General features: G+C 27.8%; 1 protein-coding gene across 1 annotated transcript; it reads right to left on the minus strand.

Annotated features, from left to right (window-relative positions):
* Nucleotides 1-14,003: 14,003 nt before the first annotated feature.
* Nucleotides 14,004-16,138, minus strand: LOC109802982 (methyltransferase). The gene has a single exon (XM_020364426.3). The coding sequence runs from the start codon at nt 15,723-15,725 to the stop codon at nt 14,199-14,201; it is 1,527 nt and encodes a 508-aa protein (XP_020220015.2). The 5' UTR covers nt 15,726-16,138; the 3' UTR covers nt 14,004-14,198.
* Between the last annotated feature and the right edge of the window lie 2,368 nt (nt 16,139-18,506).

An 18,506-nucleotide genomic window follows, 5' to 3' on the forward strand; every position in this document is an offset into this window, starting at 1 on the left:
TTCATTATTTTTATTTTTATTAAGATTTTTTCTTTTATATTACATGAATGAAAAATAAGGAAAGACGAGAATGATTTTCTTCCTTATTTTTGTTTTTATCAAGATTTTCTTTTAAAAAAAATGTCAATTCCTCCCTTCTTTATTTCTATTTTTATTGAGATTTTTTCTTTTTTAAAAAAATCCACAAAACTCTCCTTTTTTTTACTGTTTTTATTGAGGTTTATTCTTTTTCTATTTTTTTAAAAAAATCTCAAATTCTTCTTCCTTTATTTCTATTTTTTCAAGATTTTTTTTTAAAAAATCTTGAATTTACATATCGGATAGTATCGAGATAGAGACATGTTTACTTACATGTGTCCGCGACGGAGACACGTTAATTTTCTAGATGTCTATAGTGGAAACATGTCCGATTTGTACGAACATGATTTGTCGAAATATCCAAGGCATGTCCGCTTCAAAAGAATGTTAGACTCGAGAACATGTCAATCCCAATTATGTCACATTTTTAATAATTATTAGCAAAACTTATTATTAATGTATATTTTTTTATGCATTATTAATGTATATACTAAATATGCATAAAAATACTTACAACAAAAATATTTTACTTGAAACTTATATTTTTATTTTGTTAACTTTAAAGTTTAAACCATCCCTTATAATTTTAACTAATGTATTAATTTTTTTATAAATATAATTTTCAAAAGTTAACATAATCTTCCGTATGTATCGATTTTATACCACTTGTGTCGCGTCCAGTAGTGATAGTTTGACACTAATAAATTAGATCACTGAATGCCAAAATAAAGAGATATAAGCATTAATGCACTACAGACTACAGAGATCTTGACTTCAGCATTGAGCTGCATCTCTGACGTGGATAGGACATTAATTTGACACAAGAAAGTCAACGTGAACTTTTGTGTACATAAATTTGAAGAAAGTTGGAATTTGGCCAACGGTTTCTAAATGGTTTGATATGTTTTTAAGTTAAGGTTAATAGGATAAATTTTGATTTTAATATTGAGAAAACCTCTGTATTAGCTTTTATCTATAATTATTTTAAAATTAATATGCGACATGATTCACACCAGAGAATAACACTAAAAGTATTTAAGAAATTGCATATATGTTTTGCAAATAACAATAATGTTGTTGTTTTTAGTATTATTAGAATGATTGTGGTGTTGTTATATTATTGTTAGAATGCTTGAGTAATATTCTAGGTTAATTTAGTTTGTTTTAAATTGTGATTTGATTTTTTTAGTATATAAATTAATTTTGATTTGATTTAACCCAACTAAATATTACTAACATAAATAATATTTTTTAAAATTATTCAAGCTTGATATTTAATATGATATGATATGATATATATATATATATATATTGAAATAATTAAATTAATTGAATTGATGAAAAAATAGTTTATGAAGGAAATTAAATAAATTTTATGTTTGACTTGTGTTATTAATCTATTAGTAATATATTTATTTGTACAATAAATATTAAAATCATTTTGAGAAGAAAAAAAATATTGAAGGTAATTATTCTTTATTTGAGACTCAATAATTAAATAAGGTTGTTGTTGTAATTCTCCAAACACACTAGAATGAGAGGGATCCATATATTGTAAATATGTGAGATTGTGCACTTGAATATAACTTAAATGAATTAATTTGTACTATTTATATTAATAAGATGCATCTATTTTTCGATAGTTCATCATATAAGAACTCCACAATTAAGTATATTTGGGTAAGTAATTTATAGATAAATAACCTTTTGAGAAGTTTTCTAAAAAACGTGTGAGTAAGGACAAAATACATTGAAAAGACGTATTCATAGAGGGTTCTTATTGATAGAAAATTCTGACTAACCAGAAATAATGTAAGATGTCATGAAAGATGTCAAATATGAAATGTAGTGAAAGACGTCAAATCTGAATGTTGTTACAATTGTTATAATATAGTAATATTCTTGTTTTTTATGAAATTATTTTTAAGGTTTTTTGATTATTTTAAATTTAAAAAGAATGTTAATAAACAAATTTCAAATATCATATATTATAAAAAAATTAAAAAGTCTAAAATAATAAATAAAAATGTCAGGTTAACCTGGAACAAGAAACGTAAAAAAATGTAAAGATAAAATGATTTTAGAAAAGCAAAGTAAATGATCTCTTTTAAAGTTGAATTAATTAACTTTATATATTTCTTATATATTAAATATGACTAATTATCTTGTATAAAAACGTTTTTAGAGACTATTTCTAAAAAAAATTGTGAAAATTTTTTAATTTCTTATTTTATTATTATTTTTATTTATCCAAGTTTTTTACTACAGAAATTATCTTGTCCAAGAATATTTTTGGGATAAGTTTCCATGCACTTTTAGAAATTCATTAATTTTTTTATATAACTAGTATTTTAGTTTGTGCAATGCATAGTTTAAATATTTATTATATATAATTAAAATTTAAAAAAAATATGTATATAAATAAATATTATGTTGAAATATATATTTTGAATAAATAGATATTTTTAAAATTAGTATACATAAATATTTTTAAATATATAAATTATATTTTAGATTTATGATAAATAATTTGTATTATGACAAAAAAAATTGTTTTTATTTATTGATAATTTATTTTAAAATATTAATATTTAGTTTATAAATAATTATGATAAATAAATAAATAAATTTTTAAAAAAATTTTAAAAAAATTATAAATCTTTTCGTTAAAGAAAATTTCCTAGAAACACTTACCTACGAAATAGAGATTCATGTTTACCTTTTGTAACAAAGTTTTCTTTGTATACATAACAAACAATAGTTTCAATTGACATTTGTTTTATTTTATAATGATGTAAATAAATATAATGTATAAATGTGGAAGTTAAAGAAGTATGTACAAAATGTTACTTTTGAGCTTATTATCATCGCAGTTCTTACTGATAGAAAAATAAAATAAAAACTTATTATTGTTTTTATTATTTTATTATTATTTACTATTAGTTAAACTATATTGTGTTAATTGTAATGATGAGGTAGATTACTTTTTCACGTTTGGATAAATGACGAAGGAAAGAAATTCAAAGCATAGTATGGAAGGAATTTGAACAACGCAGCAGGCCATTTGTGGGCTTGTGGCTTTATTGCATAATGGTCCCACAACTTAATGGTGGGTTTTTGATAAAGGTCCATTAATTCCACTTCCTCTGTTTCTTAATAGTCAATACTCATAAGTCAACTTATGAATTTCACACTTGAATTTACTTTTAGTGTGGTGGGCAACCAATATATATATATATATATAAGGTAATTTCAATTTTTCATTCATAATTGTCAAGAACAAGAACCTAGTACGGATTAAAAAAAGAACAAGAACCTATTACTATTTTCTTCGTTTCAGACATATTTGTCAAGAACAAGAACCTAGCATAAAAATTATATTAGCAACAAATTAATATCCTGTAGCAACTATGAGGAAAAATGTATGACTAGAGATGGATTTTCAAAAACACCAATGCACTATTTAAACTCTCCATAAGCATATGCACCAAGAAGATCACTTTTGAGTGCTCAATGATGCATCTAATTTGAGCCAGACTGGATCCACAGCCATCAAAACTTGCATCATCAAGACGGAAAAGTTAACCCATGGTATTGATTTAAAGTATTTATTATAAAAATAGTGAATAATTTTTATCATAATTGTGATCATATAAAATGAGTATTATATCCTTTCAATATAGTATATTTTATGCTAAAAAAAATTAATAATATATCTCATATCCAAAGTTAGATATAAATTCTAGACAACTTAATTAAAAAAAATATAAGTTACTATTATTTTGTGTTGACAAATGTTGGTAGATTGATGAATAGATAAATATGATTATATTAATATAAGTTTGATGGTTAATATTCCTATCTAAATTGGTTTCTAGCATGTTTGGATTAGTCTAAAAAGTGCTTTTGAAAATTTCTTTGTTGAAAATAACTTTATAAAAAAAAATTGAGTTCGCACGAAGTGGATATTTCTCATCTAGCATAGCCTATTTTACATCTTATATCACGATTTGAATCTTTGACAACTATAAATCAATATTAGTAGTGACAACAAATTAAAATAGAAAAATTAAATTCAATTTTAGAACATAAAATTTTAGCATATTTGTAAGTTTTTCATATATTACAACAATGATATTTTTAACTTAGGTAAAAAAATATAAAAGTATAAAGTTAAAATAAATATTTAAGAGTAAAACATTTAAAATTATAAAAGAAATTAATTCAAATATATAAGAAAAGTCATAAATAGTTCAAATTTAAGTGTATAAAAGGCACAAATTTAAAAAAGAAAAAGGAATTAATTGAGATTTGAAATTAAAAAGAAAATTCTTACTTAAAAACAATTTGAAAGCAATTGGTAATATAAAAATGTCTTAATAATAACACAAACATGTATTTTGAAGAAAAATTGTAACACCCTGATTTTCATAAAATTATATTAATAATATGTTAGTATTTATTTTAATATTTTAATGTATTTATTAGAAGGATTTTTAATATTATTTAGTTATTTTATATGAGCTTTATTTTTTTATATATATAAAACATATGTTCTTTTTATTAAAAAGGAGAAATATATTTTATATTATTTATCTATTTTATGTTAGCTCTATTTTAATATAAAGCATAAATTTAATTAATATTTGACTATTTGATATAAGTAGTGCTTTTATGAAATGTATTTTATTAAAGGTTGAACATATGATATTTTGGTAAAGGGAAAGAGTTTTAATTATTTTATGAAAAGGATGAAGGAAGGACTTGGTGGTAATTTTATTATTATTATCATTATTATTATTTTTTTAAGTAAAAAGGAGTTGTCAGGAGTTACTTTTCACGTTTCTCATTTTTTCTGACTCTATTCTCTCATTTCTTTTTTACATGCTCTAAAGACTCAAGAGAACCTAGAGAAGAGGAATAGTCGGATCCTGCTCGTGCCTCATCTTCTACTCATCAAGGTAAAGGAGAAGTGAAAAACCTCACTCGGGAGTATGGAAATAACTGTTGGATAGCAGGATTGATCTCCAATCCCTTGCCTGATGTATGCCTATAGGAATAGGCACTTTATGAAAGTTTTCTGTTTTGCTTTCTGATTGTTCTGTTGCATTCCTTATGTGATTTTGAGTGTGAATATGCGTTCAATTTTGAGAATAGATAAGTTTTGATTTGAATTAAAGTGCTCTATTGGTTCTTACTAGAAAATCTTACGAGAAACAGACAAATTTTGAATATTTTATGTTTTAGCTTTTGAGTTTTCTATTGTATTCCCTGATGATTACTGAGCATGAATGTATATTTAACTTTGAGTTTGAATATGTTTTGATAGGGATTAGATTGTTTTATGGGTTCCTACAGAAAACCCTATAGAAATAGGCAAAATATGAATGTTTTCTTTTTTTATGTTTGAGTGTTTTATTATATTCCTTGATGTTTGCTGAGTGTGAATATGTTTTTAATTTTGAAAATAGATAACTTTTAAGCCATGTTTGAAGGTACTAATGGTGTGAAAACTGCCTTATTATTGTGTTTATGCAAGTGATGTGTTTCTATGAGCATGATGAGGATGAGAATCTCTTATATGTGACCTTATGACTATGAGTATGAGAAATGTGAAATGTGAACAAGTGACATGAGATCTGATGTGATATGATAAGTGAAATGTTGAGTCCATGAATTTGTGAATGTGTGACATGCATCATATGCATTTATGTGACGGGTATGATATGAAGTACACCGTTAGGGAAGGCCCTCTAAGTGTGAAACATCTTGGAGGAGTCATTGGGGATAGTGCGGTTTGGAAGGCCTGGTTCTGTCTGATTTTGTGCATGGGACGTATCTTGCACGGCTTCGCTACCCCGACGAGACCCTAGCAGTACATCCTTCTAGTTGAGAGTGTGCGGTTGAGCCGACATGTACTCCTAGACTACTCCAAGTATGTTGTTTCGGCAACATACCACGTGATATGTGATTATGAGATACGTGATTGGCGCCACATGCATGCATTTATGAGTCAATTCCATGACATCATTGCATGATAAATGAATGTGCATGTGATACTGATTGTGTATGTGTATTGTTTATATGTGATTTATGCTTGTGACTTGTATTATGTTTGTTGTGTGTGTTGTCTAACATTCATTTATGCACATGAACCTGAGTGAGATGTTTCTCACTCCCTTGTTTGCTCTATGGATGTCTTTTATTGTGTTGTAGCTGACCATTAGCATAAGGATGTTGGTGACAAAGTTTAGGCTTCAGTTGGGCGTGCTTTGATACGACATGTGATATCGGGGTGTAATTAGGACTAGCCTAGGCTGTTGTTTCCATTAAACTGTTTTGAAAATCTTAGTTTCATTTCTTTTGTAATTTCTACATTGGAGTTATGGTTTATGAGTTATGAAGGTAAATATTCTACCTTATGATATTTGAAACACTTGTTTTATCCATGAAAGATGTTATCAACTATAAAAGATTTTATTTACTTGAAAAATTATAGTTTACATTTATTGTGTATTAATGTTGGAATAGAGGGTGTCACAAAAATATAGTAAAATTAGTATTTTTAACTCCTGCATTTGACAAGTTAAATATTTATTATATATAATTAAATTTTATAATAAATTATTAATAAAAATATTATATTTGTAGAAGTAGATATTTTAACATATAAATTTTATTTTTGATATAAGATAAATAACTATATTATAACATAATATTATTTTTAAATACTGATAATTAATTTTAAAAATATTCATTTTAATTCATAAAAAATATGATAAATAAAAAATTAAATTAGATAAAAAAAATTAAAATAATCTTTAAAAATACTATATCAAAGAATAGCTCATAAAAACACTTTTACACAAGATAATTATTCACATTTAATATTTAGAAGTTGATATGTCTGAAAAAGTATAATTATATTTGTCATATATATAAAAGAGAATTTAATGGTAATACACTAGTAATGTAAAATAATTTTATACTGTAAACCAGTCACAATTCATTATAAATAATAAGTTTTTTTTTCATAATAATCACCTTAAAATTCATATAAATCGTGATTTTTTATTAATTATTTATGTTAAACCTTTTTACAATACTGCACAGCATTGAGCTCGAAAATATAAATAAAAAGTCATTACTAGACAAGCTAAGAGAAATGAACATTAGTAATTTAACCAGAATCATGAGTAAAATTTAAACTAGCATTTTTTTAATGAAAAAATAAACGTAGTACTCAAATGGAAGACTCCACCAAAAGATAGTTAGTCAAGATTATTTGATAATATTATTCATTAATAAAGTAAATAAATACTTCACACTTATTACGTAATAAAAAAAATTAGTGTTATAGTTGACCTATTTATTCAAGTTTTTTAAAATTACTTATTTAATAAAATAAAGGATTTTTTATTTTGTATATGTTTGTCTAATTATTTTATATAAAAAAAGTTTTTTTTATAAGAAATAATTCTTATCTTATCTTAAAAAGTTACTTTTTTAACATCACTTTTTTTTAAAACTCACTTATTTTTAACATTAAATTTAAACAAACTAATCATATATTGTTGGAGTTTAAAAGTGAAGAAAGTCTTACATCAATTAAAGTTGAACATGCTGAATAGTATATAAGTAAAAAAGATTCACTAATCTAATGTTTTCAGGTTTTGGGTTATGATATGATATAAAGTTCACTTATGTAATTTACTTATACCAAGTGTTCTCTAAAGTTGAACTCTAACTCAACAATGGTATCAGAGTCAATGATTTGATCAATTGACGAGTGACGAACCCATAATAGTATATAACAATGAAATTGGTTGTGAACGTCAAAAGTGAATTAGCGTAGCATCAAATAGTGGGTTCAACCTTGTATAAGTCTTCCTTGAGTGTTGAGGATGTGTCCCATTAAAGTGTGTGCTAAAGTGTGCTAACAATGATGTAAGTACATTACCCTTTAGTGTGGAGGACATGTCTGGTTAAAGAGTGTGTTATAAAGTGTGGTAACAACAATGCAAGTAGGTCATTGAATACTTGTTGGGTGAAAAAGATTTTCGCTTGAGGAGGGAGCATAACTATGTGAAATAGACTCACATGCAAGGGGAGTGTTAGAGTTCAAATATGAAAAAAGTCTCATATCGATTAAAGTTAGACATATTAAGTAATATATAAGTGAGAAAAATCCACAACCTAATGTTTTAAGACTTTGGATTATTATGTGGTATCAAACTTATTTATATGATTTATTCATTATCCATAAATGAAGTGCTTCCTAATGTAGAACTCTCCGACTTAACAAATGTTCCATAACATCTAACCCTCAATGATTTTCTAAAGAACCATAATAAGAATTAACCATGTTCCCCAAATAAAATTATGAATATCATCCTGAATTTGTAAATGTCTATTTTGAAAGAAATGAAGAAAAAAAAAGGTTCTTTAAATTTGTTAATCCATAGCAATATTTACAAGGTAAAAGGATCTTTTTTTTTTTAATTATGATATTGGTACAAAAATACTAACTAATCTCTGTAAGAGATTGTGAGCACATATAAAGTAAATATTCTCTTCTCAACATAGTTTTATTTTATACTTAAGGTCAAGATTCAAATGATGAACATCTTAATTAAGGAACACAAATCACTATCACTTATGTTAACTAATATATATTAATATCTCTCTTTTTTTTTTTAATACTAAGTACATGTTCGTTAGAGTCCAAAGACAAATACTACTTAAATCAAGTAAATACTATACACAACAACCTTCTTATTTCAAATATTTAACACAGTTAAAATCTAAGATCTAAAAAATATTTAATTATTATTGTAATCTAAAAAATAATAATAGTAACTTTTATAGAAAAATATAAATTGGTATAGTAACTTTTTAGGTGAAAAATACTTTTTTAAAGATAAAATATGCTTATAATTATCAATTAAAAATATTACTTATTAAAGTTATGATAAAAATTAATAATAATAATAATAATAATAATAATAAACAGTAACATCATTTACCGTTTAACTATAACTTTTCTAATTAATAATTATAAATAAACTTTATACATTAAAATATAATCCTCACACATTTATTAGATTTACATCGAACTCAAAAGATTCAATTATGCTATGGAATAAAGATGACTATTTTTTAGTAGGATGGATATAAATTTCATACCAAACTAATGGCTTGTTTGAGTGGAAAGTTTAAAAGGAAAAAAAATATAGTTAAGAGAATATCATATATCAAAATAATTTGTTTGGATATCAAATTTAAAGAATTTTTAAAATGATAGAAACTTTATATAGAAGACTTTTTTTTAAAAGTAAAATAAAAGAACTTCATATAATACCTAAAAAAAAGAGAAAGAATTGGAGTATTTTTTTCATGATAGCACTGTGATTTCTTTCTTTCTCTCCCTTATTCTCTTTTGCACGCTCTCTTCCTTTCTCTCAATAATTTTTTTTTTGGTGAAGATGCTTCTAGTCTAGGAATAATAATTGAAGGTCCCAATATTTACTTTATTTTTCACTAAACGTTATTTTCATGAAAAATTCTGGAGCCTCCGAAACTATCCTCTGAAATATATTCCGAACCTTTAAAAAAAAGTTTTAACTATAAAATATTAAATTAAATAATTATTTCATATTAATTTTATTTTAAAATATTAATATTTTAAGATTAGACGCTGTTTCGGTTAATTTTTTTGGAGTGTGTAACATTTTTCTATTTTCATACGTGAAAATTATGTTGAAATCAGTGTATCAAATACTAAATAAAAAATTTAAAACATGGGAAATTTAAATTTTTATATTCAAAAAAATATTTTAAAAGTAAATAATTAAATTCTCATAGTATATCAAAAGTTGTATAATTGCGATACTAGAAAGACTAAAATCATACTATTATACAATTTTTGATATATTTAAATTTATATATTTTATAATTTTTATCCATATAATAAATTATATATATTTATTATTATTAAAATTATTAATATAAATAACTTAAATAGATCAAAAGTTAATATTAAAAAATTAAAATCACACTATTGTAATACTTTAGAAATAAAATTACTCAATTAAAAATAAAAGAAAGTGATATTCGGAGAATTAAAATTAGTCTATTAAAATTTGATAAATTAAAATCAAACAACTATTATACTCGAGGAAAAAAAATGCATTTAAGTTTATTTTAATCGGAAGAAAGATCATTGTCACTCGGAAGATAACATTCACAAATTCAATTTCAATTCAAAACCAACAGATGCAAAGTCCGTGAAGGTCGCAATAGCCAGCCAATGTGATAGAAGAATGGTTAGTGGAAGGGTCGTACTTTCATGATAGAGATGTTGAAGGAGAACCCACCACTTACATTGGTGGACATTTAACCAAAAATTGGATCACAAGTCACAATACTTGATTCAAGATGGTACATGCACCTATCATGAAAAGATCTTTGAATTTAATCGTAACATGTTATTACCCGTGACATCACTAGTTTATGAGTTTTATGTTTGTATGCTTGTTTACCATAAGAAGAAAAGACACTAGCCTTTTGTAAATTACTTTCCAAATGATTGGTAATTCTTGGTCAGTTCATGAACACATGCTACAGCCAAATGAATTGAAATCCACATCGGACCCTTTTGAAAGAAAATTTTAGTTGATATCACATTTTGCCATTTGAAGGGTAGTACAAGAAAATGCAGTAGATGCACCCCTTGAGTCAAAGGAACACATAGGAAATTGAGAAATGCGAACCACAAAAATGAGAACTCACTCTCATGCAAAACCACTTTCCCATATATCTCGCAAACAGGTCCAACACAGATGACCCAAACTGTCCAAAGATTTACCAACAAGGCTAGCCTAATTCCCGGCATCGGCTCTAGCAAAAAATACTTTTTGAAATGAGACTATCCGTATTCAATTCTTGTAAAAATACTTAGATTAGTAAAATTCACGATATTATGAGGAAAATTAATCTCCAACTTAATAAACCAAAAGATATCTATTGTAAAAATAATAAATAAACAAAAAAACAAATTTGAAGAAACTACATTTATGGCCCCTTCACATATTTTTATGAGACAAATGAATAATTTATTCTCAATTATACTCTTTTAAATATTTTTTTTTTTACTATTGGCTAAAACTACTGCAAAACAAAGCTATTTAAATTTCACTTTTTATTTAATGAAACTTCACCCATCATTTTATATTTTTTTGATAAACTTCAATTTATATTAGTGTAACAAAAAACAATGAATTGTTATCCCTTTTTGGTTATCAATATAAGATATCTACTTTCGTCTCTATTAGAAATCATAAATGTACACAATGCAGATATTCTCCTATTAAGATAATTTATTCAATATCAAATATCAAAATTTGAATTATTGATTAAGAAACAAATATTACTTCGACTCATGCCGGCCAAAATTGGTTAAAATGAATCACTTCTTACCGGCACTTATTTATCATCAATTCCCAGACAGAGTGTTCACTGATTAGTTTGATTCAATTTTAGGAGAGAATAAAAAACTTAACTAATCAAAATTATACGGTTTGGTTTGATTGACAATATTTTTCATCAAACACACTAAATTACCTGTTCGACAGTGCGTTGGTTCAGTTTGAATCTATCAGATCTGATGTCACAATAAAATTAAAAAATAAAAGATATAAAATTCTTCAATTATTCAAATCCAATAAAAAATAAAATTATTTAAAATCTAAGAGATGATAGCAAATAGAAAAATAAGAAAAGAAAGAATATAATAATTGAAAGGAGGTGTATGTTGGCGTTATGTAATCGATGATAAATACATAAATCCAATAACCAAACCAGCAAAAGTCGAAGCTTAATGGTTTGATTTGAGTCAAATCTAATCAAAGAAAGGGAAAAAAAATAGATTAACTTAATCGGTTTAGTTCATATAGTAAACACACCCCTCGTTATCGCGTTGCTATACGACACTGTAAAAAAAAATGCTCCTAACTTTATGCGTGAAGAGGTTAGGTTAACTAATAACTACATTTACAAACACCTTTCTCCCAAAAGATGATGACAGCATCGCGAGATTTTTTCCATTATGCTTTGTCTTTTGTGCTCTTTTATTCACTTAACATGTGCTTCACATCAAAGTGGAATCTTGATTGTAATCAATATCCAGCTAAGTCGCAACTCATACTTAAGAATTTTGGTCACTGTTTTCGCTGTCATTAATAATGGAGTATCGCACATTGCTATCGTTTTCTCGTGCATTTAGTCTCTCTTCAACTACCAAGTGCCTTTGCGAGAACCCCACAGAGACTCACTGTAGGAGGCAATGAACAAAAGCACTTCCTTTTTCCTGCATTGCAAGTTATATCATTATAGCATTCCAACATCACACCACGATATCAAACCCACTCTTATCACATTAGTTCAAGCATTAATTACCATGTTCTCCCAAAGATATTATTGGGGATTATATTCTAAATAACATTCAATGAATCTGGGATCATAGCAACCGCAGGGTTGCTCGATGCAAGATAACACCACTTCCTTTTTTTTTTCTTCAAGCGATGCGACGTTTCAAGAGATAAGTCACACTTCTAACCTTTTATTGCGTCGTAAATAGCATGTGAACAATTAGTTGTTAGTGCTTCAACGTTGATGTCCATGTGGGTGTCCCATGGAAATCATGATAGTGTTACTTACCTTTATTATAAATGTAAACGGGCTCTTAACAATCACACTACGGATATAGATCCCACATAAAACAGCAATGGTGAAGTCTCACATTGCTGCGTTAATTAATGACATCTTATGTGTTTGCTTTCCCTTTGCTAATAAAAGCAATCAGAAATTCTGCTTACATACGCAATAAACACCCAATAGCTAACAAACCATGAAATCACATTAGAACCATTTAAGGAATGATTAAGTACTTCAGTTAGTAACAGACATGGGTGTGATAATGACATCACACTATCAGAGGTTCAGCTTACTACCAAGTTACATATCCTACTCTCCCAAGTAATTCTTAGTTACATGTATAATCAATGTAACCAAATACTAAAAAAAACCAAAAACAGTAAAATTTGGACTACTTACAAAGTTATGTCTTAATTACCAACAATTCTCAGGAGCAAGAAACGAATTGATAACACAAACGGTGAACTAACAAAACAAAAATAATGCTGTATTCCCCAAATCCTCCTACAAATCTTACTAATACTAAATTTTATAATATATATATATATATATATATATATATTAAATAAAAAATAAATACATTTAACCATCCTACAAATCTTCCTAGTATATAAAGAAAATATTACATGGAAAAGTAAATACATTTATTATCTTGAAACCTTCAAAAGCATTCAATATTCTATTTATCCAGTTTGAGGATTAATAGGAAGATTAAGAATTATTCACCAAAACAAAGGAAAGAACTACATGCTACATACCAAGTTGATCGACCATATTTGCCTAAGAACAGAATCCAGGTTACTACAAAGGAATACTTGGTTCAATACCCGGGGTTAATATTTTCAATTGATGAATTTTCAGCAATATGCATATAGGAGTACAGGTCAATGTCATTGACATTAAGTCCCACAAACCCCATATTTTCAAATTATGTAATAAACAAAGCCATCTAATCCAGAGAACAGGAACTTTAAGAAAACTGCGGCTCTCCTTCAAGTGAAAAGTTCAAGAGCCTTTTTGACTAATGATCCCCTCAACAATTATAATTTTTATACATTGAGAAACCATTTTATAATTTATAAGTACTGATCAAAATGAACAATTAAATTCTCTTCAGAGAAAAAAATACTGTAAGATATTACAGAATCCAATTCTCCATTTCCATATCTATAGAAAGGGTAAAAAGAAAGAGGGTCCTGCAACAAATACCATTGATTTTAAAGCAATGATTTCATTTTCAATTGCAATTGTTACATGAAGGTAAATTTGAAACTCGGTAATCTTCTCTATTTTCTGGAGTAAAAAAGTAAGGGGAGAAAAAACCTTTGCTAAAGAAACACAAAGAAGGTTAAAAGGACAACAATAATGTTACAGAAGTATAGGATTTCACCTATCATGCTGGGCAATTACCACCACTGATGAACAAGAACACCACTTTGTCTAAGGGAATTGAAGAGCTGCAAGCATTGATCATATGTTTTCTCATACTTTGAACTCCTCTGCCCGGGGCAACATCTCTGCCACCTATTGTAATGGCATTCAAGGAAAATCTCATCTATCAAACATATAGCCCCAGTTTTAAACAATCTTGGAATCAGATCAAATTCAGTACCCTCCACATCCATCTTCATCACAACAAAATCATTCTTTGTAACCGTCTTCTTCAACCAATTAGCAAAATCAAATCCCTGTATCTGCTCCACTTCTCCATCAAACTTCCCCTGCCCCGACGACTGCACAGGTTGAATCCTACCCATTCCCCTGCCCTTAACCTCAACATGCTCCCCGGGATCACGATGAATCTCAAACGTCAAGGTCTCATTCTTCACCCACGCAGCATAAGGAACCAAGGTCAACCCCTTCTTCAACCCATACTCCTGATGAAAAGTCTTATCAGCTTCAATCGCATACACATGAAAGGTCTTGTTCTGCTTAGGATACTGTTTCCTAAACCAAGACCCTATGCTAGAGCCATAGCTTCTAGCTCCAACATCAACATACAAATACCTATTCTTAAAGCTTATATCAACCATCGCAGGAAGGTACTTTATGTTCTTCACATTCCTTTTCAAAGTAATCCAAGGCTTCAACGGCTCCTCCGCAATCAAAGGCTCAGCAATCTTAACCAAATCATGCTTATAACCAGGAACGTAACACTTTCCGTTCGAATAATCACCATCAAATTTACCAGCAACATCACCACACTCTTTTTTCAAAACAATTTCTCGTATATACGGCATCGAGGAATCAAAGCCTTCTAAGCCATGCAACTTCACTACTTTGAAACAATTGAACAAATCAAGAAACGAATTGAAACTATACGTATCTTTAGGGTTTGCAAAATGGAACACCGCGAACCCTCCCGTTCTCAGCGTCCGGCCGATCTCCGCCGCGAACTCCGCCGGCTTCGCCGACTGCACGAAGGAGTCCTCGCCGGAGAACACAAAATCGAAGGTTCCGTCGCCGAACGGGATCCGCTCACCTCGGCCGGACTTCACCAGCGGCTTCACCGCCTTCCGCGCGACTCCAATGGCGTCTTTGACGCCGATCTCCCTCAGCGCGAAGACGTCGCGACCGGTGGGCGTCTCCACGCACAGCGATTTCGACTCCGGCGAGAGGTAACCGCCGGCGATCAGGTCCTGGAACGCCGACGAGTAGAAACGAACACCGTTGATCCAGTCCTTGCTGGTGTAAAGCTCCGGCTGCGACGAACCTCCCCCGAAAGCAGACTCGACGGCGAGAGGACCGGTGCCGGCGATGACGAGGCTGAGAGTCTCCGGCAGCGAGAAGAAGCAGAAGTCGCCGATGTTGCAAGACTCGCCGGCAACGGCTATGAGGTAGGCAAAACGAACGCCGATGACCAAAACGCCGAAGAGGAGAAACCGTATCAAGAGGTTCCGGAGATAACCGGGCTTCCCTGCGGTGGGTTCCATGGTAGGACTGTGCACTTTACTTCTCCTTTTTTTTCACAGAAAAAATAATTAAAAAATTGGCGGAACTTTCAAAAAATAAGGAAAAAAAAAAAAGAAGTTGGATTCTGGCTTATGTTGTTATCGGGAGCAGAATCGAGCTGAAGTGTGGTTGGCTCCGATTAGGGGTTTTGGTTGGGTGGTAGAGATTGGGAAATAGAGAGGGAAGCGAGGGGCAAAACGGGAAAACATTATTTGCGAATGAGTATGCAGTGGTTTTCTTTAATAGTGTTTACTGTGGAGAAGTGAAGAGTGAGTTCATGACTCGGGGGTGGTGGTGGTGGCGGTTGTTTTTGTTTTGCAGAGAGAGAACGCGTAAGGGAAAGTGAAAAAGCGTAGCGGATTATGCTGCGTGGATAAAGCCGTTGCTCTAATATTCCCTCTTTTTAACTTAGCCCCCGAAGTTTACTAAAATTACAACTATTCCACTTCTATGTTGAGACTTGAGATACTAACAAACTATTCTTTTATATAACTAACAAATTAGGCTAAATATTTATTATATATAATTATAATTTATAATGAATTATACATATAATATAAATAAATATTATAATTAAATATATAAATTATATGTTAAATTTATATAAATAATTTTTTTAAAATATATAAATTATATTTTAAATTTATAATAAAATAATTTATATTATAGTATAATTTTTTATTTTAAAAATATTAAAATTTAATTCATAAATAATTATAATAAATAAAAAATAAATTAAATAAAGAGTTAATTTTTAAAAAATAATCAAATAAAAGTCTCCAAAAAATACTCTCATACAAAATATAAATTTATATTTAATATATAAATGTTAATTAGTATCAATATAATATAAATATATATATATATATATATATATATATATTCTTTTGATAAATTATTTATCTACAAAAGAAATAATTCACAATTATTTATCATGTATAGTATGAATGATTATGCACTTGTCTTAATCATTTAAATTTTAGAATGAGAATTTTTTATTTATACATTAAACTTTTATCCATTAAAATTAAAAATACTTCTTTATTTTTAAGAAATAAAAACAAAATTATTTTGGTATAATTTTTAATATTATAAGAGCAAGAGCATTCACAATGTAAGTTGAGCATGCTGGATTGATTTAAAGCATATTTTGATTTGATTTTATTAATTTTAATTAGATTGGATTGAATTTTTTTATTTTTCAATCTCAAAATTGAACCAATTTGATTCAATCATATTTGATTTGGATTATATCTTTTAATTAGATTTTTATAAAATAAAAAAATTACATTAGACAACTTGTAAAATATATTTTTATGTCATCAACAAATAAACACATTTAATATTATAAATTTTTTTTATCAACATTATAAAGTACAACTAAACCACTAAAAATATAAACTTAAAAAGTAATAAACATCATAAAATTAAAACTTAAATATACACAACACCACAATCTATAAATCTATCATATGTCATCTTAACATTAAAAATTTAACAAAACATCTCAAGTTTTATAACCAATACCACAAAATTTGAAATATGTAATTGGTACTTAACTTTCATGAATAAATTTCATTTTTGTACTTTGATACTAAATGAATGTGCCAATTTCAAACAAAAAAAAATATTAAGTTGATTAGTCACTTATCCCTTCCTTGTCTTTTACTAGTTGTCCAAATTTGATAAATCAAAATAAATTTAATAATAATAATAAATATTAAATTAATCGGATAAATAACCATTAGGGTTAACCTAGTGGTTGAGTAGGGAGGGATTGGGGGGTAGTTAGAAGCATGAGGATCTTGGTTTAATCCTCATGGCGGCCATCTTTGTAATATTTCCTATCTTTACAAAAAAAAATTAATCGAATGAATCAGTTTGATTCAATTTTTGAAAATTAAAATTCAATATCCAAACTAAATTGATTGAATTTGTAATTTTGAAATTTGAACTAATCCAATAATCTATCAATCCAAATTTTCAGTTTGGATCCAATTGAATTCATCAAATCATTATATTGAATAAATTTGCGATTGTTCATTAATTTTTTTATCTATACATTAATTTTTTATCCATCACAATTAAAAGTACTACTTTATTTTAAGAATAAAAAAAAACTTGTTACAATATAATTGATTATAAGACCATTTATAAAAATAAGTTATGTAAATCCTCCATTGGTACATCATATCTATATAAAATTAGAAATGATAAACAACTCACAAAAAATAATTACTTAAATAAATAACTTTTAAAAAAATTCAACTCAAAATCTATGTAATATAAAAAAAATAGTAATGTGTTATATAATGATATTTTTGGGCCGTTTAGGGATTACGACCGCAATAATAGGCCAAAGTTGCATAATTCCATGGAGAAGAAAGGTGAGGAGAGGGTATAGTGTGATTGTCACTTGTCAGCATGCAAAAAGAAAGGATGGTACCATAGGGTTAGTCATGTCCACGCAGGCAAAAGTAATCGTTATTTTGTTTATGATGTGTATGTGATTGTCCCCGTTCAGACCCATGTTTTTGTTTTATAGTTGAGAAGTCTAAAACGTACGTTCAATCTAAAGTTACAAGATTCATGATTTCAGTTGAACGGCAATTGAATGTGCTATCATCAAACACACCTTCATGTTTTTCCTATGCATAATTAAACAAACTACTGTATTCATATATGGAAAACCAAGTTTACTGGGAGTATTTAAAAAAATCACCTAAAAATATCTCACATAGCATTAATTTAGTTGTCATAAT

This window comes from Cajanus cajan, chromosome 4, assembly GCF_000230855.2.
Source record: "Cajanus cajan strain Asha chromosome 4, NIPB_CcT2T_4, whole genome shotgun sequence".
Classification (NCBI taxonomy): domain Eukaryota; kingdom Viridiplantae; phylum Streptophyta; class Magnoliopsida; order Fabales; family Fabaceae; genus Cajanus; species Cajanus cajan.